We start from the raw sequence: 10,556 nt of genomic DNA, 5'->3' as shown, positions 1-10,556 counted from the left end.
TCACAGTAGACACTTTAATGCTTGTTGAATGAATAAATAAATTCAAAGAGAGGCAATCATACACAATGATCTAGCAGTGATAATTTTTAAGTGATTAGCTTTAAAAATCATTTTTCTTAAACCAGTTTAGGTCCTATCAACATCAAACAGGAAAGCTTTCAATGTTAAATAAAGTGTGTGCGTGTGGAGGTGCTGGTTAATTATAAATTTTGAATACCACTTTAGAGAAGAATCTAGGTGTATCTAAATTATTTCCTCGATTTTTCCGATGGGCATCTCCCATTTATTTTCCATTCCTAAGCTCTCTGGAGGGGTGTTTTACTGGTTTGTTAGAAGACGCAGGGAAAGCTCGTCATGCCTGGAGTCAGTCTTACAATCTTGGGTCTCCCCTCTATTAGCTGTGTGATCTTGGGCCACTTTAGAACTAAAATAATAAACATTATCTGCTCTACCTACCTCGAAAAGCTGTTACTGTGAGCATGAAATAATATTCAGGTTAAGGAGGAACTGTAAAACGCTACACGTTGTTACCCTGGGTAAAGCACTTCCTAGGCAGTGGAAGCTGGTTTAGGTGCAAGCCTTGCACTATTATTTCGCTCCTGGTGCAGGCGAGGGCAGCTAAAGAGGAACGCCGGGATCTCCACCCTGTAACTGTCCTCGGATAGAGGGACAGAGAAACCCAACGGGGGGGCGGGGGGGAGGGAGTAATGCCGAGAGAGTTTAGCACAACGATTTTGGCGCAAAAGGGTTTAAAAGCTCTGGCTCCCAGAGCAAACTTCGCAAGGCGCCCCTCCCCTCTCCAAAGCCCCAGGCTCCAGAAAAGTCTCGGCAGGGGCTTGTAGGACGGAGGCCACTCCGACCAATAGAAACCAAGTGTGATCTTACCGTTTAAGAAGCAGGTGGAGAAACTGAGCGGAAAGAATTACCTACGCCGCAGCTCAGCCTTTTACCCCGGTGCCAGGCGCTGCGTTTGGTCCTCCCCGACTAAGAGAAATGGAGAAGAACGTCGGGGCCCCATTCTTATCCCCCTGCCCCCCTATTCCTGTCCCTGCACCACCTCCCCACCAGCCGCGTCCAGCCTCCTCCCTCGGGAGCGTGCTCGAGGGGTAGGCGGCGGACCTTTATTGTCTGGGGAGCACCTGCCAGGTGGCGGGCCCGTGCCCTAATCTGCGCGTGGGGCCCAGCCTCACAAAGCGCGCGGGCAGCACCACCCTCGTACGGGAACCGCCCCCGGCGGCCGGACCACAACACAGGGGAGGAGATGAAGGGGCTCCGGGGTCGGGAGCGGGCGACCAGGGCCGGCACGCCTTCCCCCTCCCCCTCCCTCTCCCCGCGGGCTCAGCCCCCCGGGATTAGCACGTCGAAAGAGCTGGGAGGGAGCGCGAATCAGGCGGGAGGGAGGGAAGGAGGGGAGGTGAGGAGGGGCGCCGAGAAGGGGCGTGGCCGGCGCGCAGGGGGAGGGCGCTGGGAGGAGGGGCTGCTGCTCGCCGCTCGCGGCTCTGGGGGCTCGGCTTTGCCGCGCTCGGTGCACTTGGGCGAGAGCAGGAACGTGGAACGGAGCTCCGATCCCAGCGCAGCCACCGCAATGAGAGGCGCTCGCGGCGCCTGGGATTTTCTCTGCGTCCTGCTTCTCCTGTTCCGCGTCCAGACAGGTGGGAGAGCGCCGCGGGCACCGGGGCCGCGCCCCCTGGCCAGCCTGGGCCCCCGAGGGGTCGAACACGCTGGTGTGGGTCGGGAGAGGGGGCTGCAGGTCGTCCAGTGCCCGCGCGTTTCAGCCTCCGGGAAGATTGGAGGCGTCGCTGGGACTTTCCTGCGCCCTGCCTTGCTCACCTGCGCGAGGAGACCGCAGCGCTGGTGGTGGGCACGCTGAGCTGGGGTCCTCCAGAAATGAGGGCAGCAAGGGGGCTTAACCATGAGCGAGGTGCAGGCTGAGGGCAGAGAGCTGCGTGCGAGTTTGGGGTTGCTTTTGTGCCGAGAGTGCGCGGGGGCACCGGCGGGCGGGTCGCCGGGTCGCACCCAGCGCGTTATCTCCGCCGTGCGAGGCGCGGCCGCTGTTTCCTTTTGTTAAAAGTTGCGCTTGTGTGACCGGCGCCCCGGAGGACCGGCCTGCAGGTTCTCAGCTGCGCCGAGGGCAAAGTTGGAGAGGCTTTTCCTTGCTCTGCGGCTGCTGCTTTGCACACCGCGGGCACTCTTTGTGCCTCGGAGCTGAGGACCGACGCGCTGCCGCCTCTGCTCGCGGCGCCACCCGTGGACGCGAGTCGGAGGCTGCGGCGTCCCCCGGTCCCCTGGTTATGCTGCGCCGGGAGCGCGCGGTGCGGCTCTGGGGCCCGACCCTGCGAACCTGGAGGTGGCGGTTACTGGGACAACTTAGGCAAGGCGTGTGGAAAGCAGCCGCTAGGTCGCAGACTTTTAGCTTTTATAAATCCCGTGCGAGAGGCTCGCCCCTCTCTGCCGCTTTCTTTCCTGCCACGCGCCTCGAAGCGGCTGGTGGCTGCGTTTGCCGCCTGCTCCCGGGGAAGGCAGGGACACTGCGCTGGAACGCCGCGGTCCCCGACCCCGGCCGCCTCCGTCGCCCGGCCAGAGTGCCTGGCCAGGCTGGCGGGGCTCTGCAAGCCCCGTGAACCAGTGTCTGCGACCTGTAATCGCAGGTCCCTGTTTTCTTTGGGAATTTGGAGGTTTGCAATACCCCTCCCACGTGATATCAATACTTAAGGGCTGCCCGAGGTGGGGGGTGGGAGATGGAGTGGAACTTTCTGCAAATCTTACTTGGATCTTAAAGCTGTTAAGAAAATCCGGTTATATCTGCGCGGGAACTTGGGTCTTAAGGCGGCGGCGGCGGATTTGCAGGTTCCTGGGAACCCTCAGTCAGATTCCTGCCCATTCCTCCTTTTTCTCTGGGTGTCGCTGGTGCGCGAGCGAGTGCCCGTCGCCCAGCTAACCCCTGGAACCCTGTTTTCTCCCAGGTCATTTTTTGAAAAAACCTTTACAGCTACCCTGATGGTGTAAGGATGGAGTCTGAACCGGAATTGAAGGGCTCCAGAGGGAGCATCGCTGTGAACTGTTGTGGGGCTCTATCGACTCCCGGTCAATTTTCTCGTAAAGTCTCAAGATGCAGCCTCCGCCTTCCTGAGCTTGGAAGGCATTGTCAGGGCTTTCCTGTGGGGGGACGAGGGGCCTTGCATCTGGACCCCTGTGAGGTAGGAGGGATCATGAGTGAGTGTCCGGATTCCGTGGCGGATTTGACCGCCTAAGCTTCAAGTGACATGTTTGGTCCCTAAATCTCTATGCCTTGGCGTTTTTAATTTCAGTTAAGGTGTGTGGACCGGAGGGGAGTAGGGCGCTACAAAGACAGACCACACAGAATATTTCCTTTTTGAAAATTAAATGAGTCAATTGCTTCCTTCTTCCTCATCATTAGCCTGCTCCATCCAATAGATTTTTGGCAAAGGAATTTTAAGGTCCGGCTCCTGGGGGGGCACTATGATGCCCTTCTGCTTCTCCTTGTCTCAGCCGTTTATTGCCTGTGTGCCCTTGAGCAGGTCGCTTAAATTCTGGGGAGCCCAATTTCCTCAAGAGGACAGTGAGGCATCTTTGGGTCCAAAATTCTCTAATTCTCTTTCAGTCTTCTGAGTGTAGATTCTGCACTTCTGAACTTTTTCCCTGATTCCTTCCTACCTCCTTGAAATTCCTCTGCCTCTTCTGGTCAGAGGGACCACTTGGTGGGATCCTACTGGTCTCCCCCTGGCTAAAGCAGGGAGGTGTGGTTAGGCTGCCCTCTCCTCAATCCACTCACGGTGGCCTGCAGTTTCCCTTTGAAAGCTAGGAGGTGCCAACTCTGCAGGACCCTCCATCCCCTCCCTCCTCCCCCCTAGTATTTACAACTCCTATGCCCAGCAGGATGAACCTGCAAGGAATTGTGAATCATACCTTCTCCTTGTTCCTGCAGATGTGAGGCTGGAGTCATCCCTGGCAGCTGGACACAGGACATTCTGGATTGTTGTCCTGCTGGAAATAACATGATGGTCTTGGAAAGGGATCCCAGATAAATCATTTATCCCCATCCTGGTCTTTCCTGCTCATCCACATGTTTTTCCTTATGACTTTATAAATCACAAATGCTGTGCAATTACAACACGTCTTCTAATGTGCCTTAAATTTCACGTTACTTGTGTGTTGTACATTGTTGTTGCTCTTTAATTGGAAACTGCCAGGCCTTTGGTGGGGCCTTTACCTGACGTTTCCAGTCCTCTCAACAAATCCTGCAGGTAGATAGGACTGGTACCATCCCTACCATTTTACAGCTGGAGAACCGGGCTGAGGATGTCAGTTCCCAGAATAATCAGTGGTGAAACCTAGCTTGGCCCCATATGCCCAATTGTACATCCATTCACATGACTTACCCATTCGAAACTGTTTGATGAGGACCTATTATATACCAGGTTCTGGGAATACAAGGTGGCCAAGGTCATTACTTTCCCAATTTTGGTGAAAAAGCCCTAGAATTGCCTGTCTTATGATGTCTGAGTAAGAGTGTTCTAGTTTGAGGAAAGTCATTAAATTATAGCCCTGAGTATGAGGCCTTTGGTGTTAGCTGTCCCATTCCAGTTAGTCTCTGAGAAATGAAGATAAGCTGGCTCTAAAATGATGGTGTGAGCCAGTTGAAAATTTTCTCCATCCTCCGCTCCCCAAAATAAAAAATGGTCTTAGCATTATATACTCGTGGCATACTCGTGAAAGATAAAACCCCCGTGGTGGTAACACCGTTGGCCCTTTGCCCTGGACAGGCACGATGAGCTATCATGGCAGTTTACCATTCATAGCCTTTCTTCTCCCAAAACAAATTCTCATCAGACGTGTGCCAAGTATTTTGTGTGCTTGCCCTGGAGCACGTCTGTGTACAGATGTTGTGGTGATGGATTTTGCTGCTGTTGTTGACGGCTGCTAGAAGCTGCCCTTAGGATTTTGACTCATTTCCTCGAGTCTCTCCCAGCTGATTAAAGGAGGACATGAGGAAATGAGCTGCGGTGTTCTGAGCGGAATTCTCGAAGCTAGGCTCGGGGTAGGGACCCCTCCAAGGCAGTCATCCAGGCGGCAGCAGCGTTTTCTCTAAAATGAACTTAGTTGAACAGTCAACAAGCTAGGATGTGGGAAGTGCTTTATTTTGCTGCATTCGTGTGTGGTAACTTTTGAAAAAAGGGATTGAAAGACATTTGAAAGAATCTTAAATATGCAGAATTTCATGTGCAGTTTCTATAACTTGAATAGATATTTTCATGGCTGCAAAGCCAGAGTAAAGAGGGCCTTCAAGGGGTGTTATTAGAGGCAAAAGTTTGAATCTAGAGCAAATCCAGTGTAAGTCTTTGTTCAGAGTCGGCGGGCCTTGTGAGTAAGCCTGGCTTCACAGCTCTGATTAGTGACATTTTGGACATGAGACAGCCCATCTTTTGACTTCAGACTCTTAATGAGTAAAGAGAAGTTGCAAGCTGACAGTCCATAGATGTGTTTTGTTTGGTCCACATGATGCTTTTTTAGAAAGCATGGAGGCAATATTTAGAAATTGGGAGAATTTATATTAAGACCTGGGTTTCTCTGTCCTTTTTTTATTTTTTATTTTTTTTAGGAAGATTAGCCCTGAGCTAACATCTGCTGCCAATCCTCCTCTTTTTTTGCTGAGGAAGACTGGCCCTGACCTCACATCCATGCCCATCTTCCTCTACTTTATATGTAGAACACCTGCCACAGCATGGCTTGCCAGGTGGTGCCATGTTGGCACCTGGGATCCAAACCAGCAAACCCCGGGCTGCTGAAGCTGAACGTGAGCACTTAACTGCTGCGCCACGGGGCCGGCCCCTCTGTTCTCTTGAAGCATTGAATACTGCCCTTTTGGATGGGACCTGTGCTCTTCAGGTTGCTCTGGGCAATACTGCGCTCCATTGCCAGCCTGTAGACATTTGGGCATTTATCCTCGGGCCCTGGTGAGCACAGGTGTGACCACAGAGGTACCCAGTAGAAGGGGCACAGGCCCAAGGAGTGAAGACAGCCTTGTTCTAGTCTCCTGGCTCCATGGCTGACAGCTTTGTTGTGTTGGAGCAAGTTGCTTAACCTTGCTGAGCTTCACTTTTTCATCCTAGTTTTAGCTGTGTGACTTTGGGAAAATTACTTGACCTCGCTGTGCCAGTAAATGTGTTGCTACATATACAGTTTTTAGAATGGCGTTGCCTGGCACACTCATAGTACAAGCTTAGTACATGTCAGCTATAATTATTATCTGTAAATAGGAATTATTATCCCTAAAATGGGAATAATGCCTACTCTAATATGATTACCCTAAAGATTAGAAAGACATTCTTGTAGAGATGCTTGGCATAGGGTCTGGGGTGGGAGAGGCACCTAATAATGAGTAAACTCCACAAGAACGTAGAATTTGACTATTTCTCTTTATAATCCTTGTGTGAAGATACCAATAAGTACTAACATGACAGCTTTAAAAAGGAAATCAATTTTAATTTTTGTCCTGAGTTTTATGTAGCTTTTGACATAACAGTTGGGAATCACTAGTCTTAGAGATTGAACAGACCTTGGACTTTTTTTTCCCCTGGGGGAAAAAAACCCAGAAGATTCCTCCAACGCTAACATTCAGACCTGCTAATTTTTCCATTCATCTTGTGCTTAGGCTTCCTGCTTACATTTGGCTCTGACGCTTGTCAGATATCTTCCAGTGCATGCCTTTCTGACAGCTAGGTTTTCAACACTTTTGCAAACTGTAAAGTTTGAGCTCAATTGTCATTCCGGGCATGTGGCATCGGAGGTAAGAACTCGGGCTGTGAAATTGACGACCTGGGTCTTAGCCAGTTTGGCCACTTGCCAGCGGTGTGATCTGGGATGAGACCCTTGCCTCCTTTATTTCCTCATCTGTGGAATGGGGGTGATGGCGTAGGGCTACTGCGAGGACTATACGAGGTCATGCTCGGAGCTGCCTGGCGTGGGGACCCTCACAGGAAGAGCACGGGGACTTCACTATCAGGCTGACCTTATGTTCCGCTTTCAGCTTTCTCTTAGAACAAAAAAAAATTGAAAATGATTTAAAGCAAGATTATGTAGAGGGCTTTTTTTGGGTATTAAGATGAAGTTTATACAGTTAATGTGTAGTTTTTAAAAGTCTCCAGTTAGTGGTAATGCATACTTCTTTCTCTGGTTCTTTGTTTAAACTTAGTCGGCTTTCCACCAAAGGGGGCACAGATTTCTGAATAAAAGTTGAGAAGGGGAAGGGTCTGTAAATGACCATTTTTTCAGGGTGAAGAAGTAAGCGTAGGGGGCCATGAACTCTGTTACCTTCAAGGTCAAGGTCAAGGTCAAGGTCAAGTGGCTTTGAAAGCACCCTGAGAGAGAGCAGCTTCTCCGTGACTGCCTTCCCTGGGCGCGAGGCCCCCAGCTGACCTTGTGCATTAGCAGTTCTCCTGTCTCCAGCACTTGCAGCGCGCTTTGAACATAAGAAACGCTCAGGAAACATTTCAGATTCAGTTTGACAAAGGTTTCTCAACCTTGCAGGGACCACAGGTATCCGCTGGGGTCGGGTGGGGACCGGGTAAGTGCACAGCCACCGATTCAGTGGAATTTGGTGTCCTAAGAGGCTCAAAGTGCTTGCGGAGGTTTCAAAGGCGAGAGGAATTTACTCTTAATGGGCAGGCAATAGAGACCCGGTGTCAGTAAAAGTGTGCATGTGGGAGGTAATATTTGAGATGAATTTCTGCATCTTAAAAGGGCGGAGAGTGTAGTTGAGGCTTCAGTTGGAAAAATCTACAGAAACAGGGAGCAAGACGTGAATTAAGATCTCCTTTGAGGATTGTCAGATCTTTCCATTGCTGTGGTGGCTGGGGGTAGAAAATTGGAGGGAAGAGCCTGGAAAGAGGAGCTCTTTGATTAGCCTCAAGGAGCATTGGAGCCAGGGTGTATTCTGTGTTGCATTGGGTCCAGATTCTGAAAACAGCTTTGAAGTCAAGGCCAAGGTGGACTTGACCCGGTGGTGGCCCTCTGGGCTTTGCCTGCTGGCCCAGGGCTGCTTGCTCCATCCTTCTGTCCAGTTAAGCACGCTCTCCAGCCCCCTTGGAAAACTCAGACGCCCACTTGCTGTGGATGGCCAAGACTAAGGGAGGGGTTGTGTGTGTGTTTAAATTTTAGTAAAATACACACAACATAAAATTTACCGTTTTAACCATAGTTAGATGCACAATTCAGTGGTGTTAAGTACATTCACGTTGTTGTGCAACCCATGTCCAGAACCCTTTCCATCTTGCAAAACTGAAACTCTATACCCATTAAACGCTAACTCCCTTTTCCTCTCTACCCCCAGCCCCTGGCAACCACCATTCTACTTTTCTGTCTCTATGAATTTGACTACTCTGGGGACCTCATATAAGTGGAATCATAAGGTATTTGTCCTATTATGACTCATTTATTGTACTTAGCACACTGTCCTCAAGGTTCATCCATGTTGCAGCGTATGTCAGAATTTCCTTCCTTTTTTTTCTTTTTTCTTTTTCTTTTTTTTTGGTGAGGAAGATTGTCCCTGAGCTAACATCTGTGGCGATCTTCCTCTATTTTGTCTGTGGGACGCTGCCACAGCATGACTTGATAAGCGACATGTGAGTCCACACCCAGGATCCAAACCAGTGAACCCTGGGGTGCTGAAGCAGAGCACAGAAACTTAACCACTACGCCACCCGACTGGCCCAAGAATTTCCATCCTTTTTAAGGAAGGAAATGCATGTATATGTATGTGTATGTGTATACCACACTTGGATTATCCATTCTTCCATCAGTGGATACTTGGGTTGCTTCCTGCCTTTGGCTGTTATGAATAATGCTGCTGTGAACATGGCATAGCATATCTAAGGGTGAGTTTCTGACGGGCTTGTTTTGGGCTGGTTAATCTATGGCCGAGAGCCGTGTTGGTGGGGAGCTGGACAGAGGGATGATCAGTTAGACTCTTTAGATGGCATGTGGATGAAGGAGTGAGGGCCTGGATGTTAGGGTACGTGTTCTGGAAAGAAAAGAGCGCACCCAAGAGACATAAGGAAGATAAAGGTGGAGACTTAATTCTCTTAGCAAATTCACGGGCACGTTGGACCTGTCAGGCACTGATGAGATTGAGAGGACAGGGAGCAGGAGTTATCATGGGTGCAGGTAACTGGGAGAACTGGTGGTTCTGTGGAATTAATGGAAATCAAGCCAAGAAGAGGAGCAGCCCGTGTGAGGGAGGGAATAGGATATTGGACTCCAGTGTGTCTGTTCATTGATTATTTTCAGGGTGCATTTACTTGAAACTCAATTTCCCAGACCTGATGGTAGATACAAATGAAAGTCTTCTTAGGGTCAGGTCCATCTAAGAAACACAGCTAAAGCCCAAAGGTCACTCAACATGCCTCTATAATATTTTAGAATTTGGGGATTATAAAGAATTGTGGGTTGTGTATCAGTCATATAATGAAATGTAAATGTTCATGAAAAGAAATAAATAGCAGAAAAATAATCTTGCATGTATTCTCTGTATTAGGCCATTTTTAAAGTAAGTTTATTGGTTTCCTCAGAGAATAAAATGGACATTTTGGGTATAGAAAAGAACGTAGAGATGATCAAAGCTTTGGGAAATAGGCCCTTTGAAAGCAACTTAAAGAAATTGGATTTATTAAGCCTGGAGAAGATAAGGTGAAGGAAGATCAGTGAATGACAGTCTTCAAATATTTGTAGTATGTGAGTGAAGAATGAGACAAAATGAGAGGAGTTTAAATTGCCCCAGAAGGAAACTGAGATTTTTTTTTTTTCGTGAAAATTCTTTAATTGGAAGGGTTGGAAAAGACTATTGCATTCCCAGAGCTGGTTATAGGGTCTTCGCTGCAGGTATGAGGAAAGCCAAATAATTGTCATTTTGAAATGGTTAGGTCACGCCCACCTCAATTGGTTCCATGACCCTCTGAGGGTCTGAAATCTTTTCTAAATAAAATAACCAGCCGTTTTTCTTTCTTCACTGCCTTGGCAGTGGGGTAGGGTGTTTTTCATAAATTCTGGGTAGACTTGAACATGATCCACTACTCTCTTCACGGTTTTTGTGTATACTGAAAATAGCCAGTAAAGAACCCACAGCCTAAAAATGGGTTATTGATCTGTTGGGGTGGGCGACCTAACCACAGAATGAAGTGTGCAGTGTGATAGCTTAAGCTGAGTGCCAAAATAAGAAAAACAAAAGGAAGTTCGAGGTCTAGAGAAATCCATAATCGATCATAATTAGCCCTAACCTAAGAATGGTTGTGCTCTGTGATCACCCAACTGACTGGTAATTTTGAGATACGGCCAGCCTTGCTGCATGTGGGCTGAAAGATCTGTAAGGGTGAAGGAAGGCCTTTTCCCTTGATTACTCAAGGGTAAATCGTTCATGCTGTGGTTTACCCACCACCCTGATGACTTCCCTTCCCACCTGTCCTTTTCCTTTGGTCATTTCATGGTCATGGGTCAATGGCAACATTAGATTGGCCAGCAGTCTAGTAGGGGAAGGTGTAGAA

At 49.2% G+C, this 10,556-nt stretch overlaps 1 protein-coding gene across 11 annotated transcripts in view; it reads left to right on the top strand.

Moving 5' to 3' along the window:
• The first annotated feature begins 1,143 nt into the window (after positions 1-1,143).
• Positions 1,144-10,556, top strand: part of KIT (KIT proto-oncogene, receptor tyrosine kinase) — a 118,870-nt gene continuing 109,457 nt past the window's right edge. For 2 of the 11 annotated variants that reach the window (XM_070261640.1, XM_005608573.4), the window contains exon 1: positions 1,439-1,652. In XM_070261640.1, the coding sequence (XP_070117741.1) occupies positions 1,586-1,652 (67 nt within the window). In that variant the 5' untranslated portion in view covers positions 1,439-1,585. 11 annotated transcript variants of the gene reach the window in all.

Source organism: Equus caballus, chromosome 3 (assembly GCF_041296265.1).
Source record: "Equus caballus isolate H_3958 breed thoroughbred chromosome 3, TB-T2T, whole genome shotgun sequence".
Lineage (NCBI taxonomy): Eukaryota > Metazoa > Chordata > Mammalia > Perissodactyla > Equidae > Equus > Equus caballus.
Note: the sequence above shows the minus strand (reverse complement) of the source record. Positions and strands in the feature narration are given on the sequence as shown.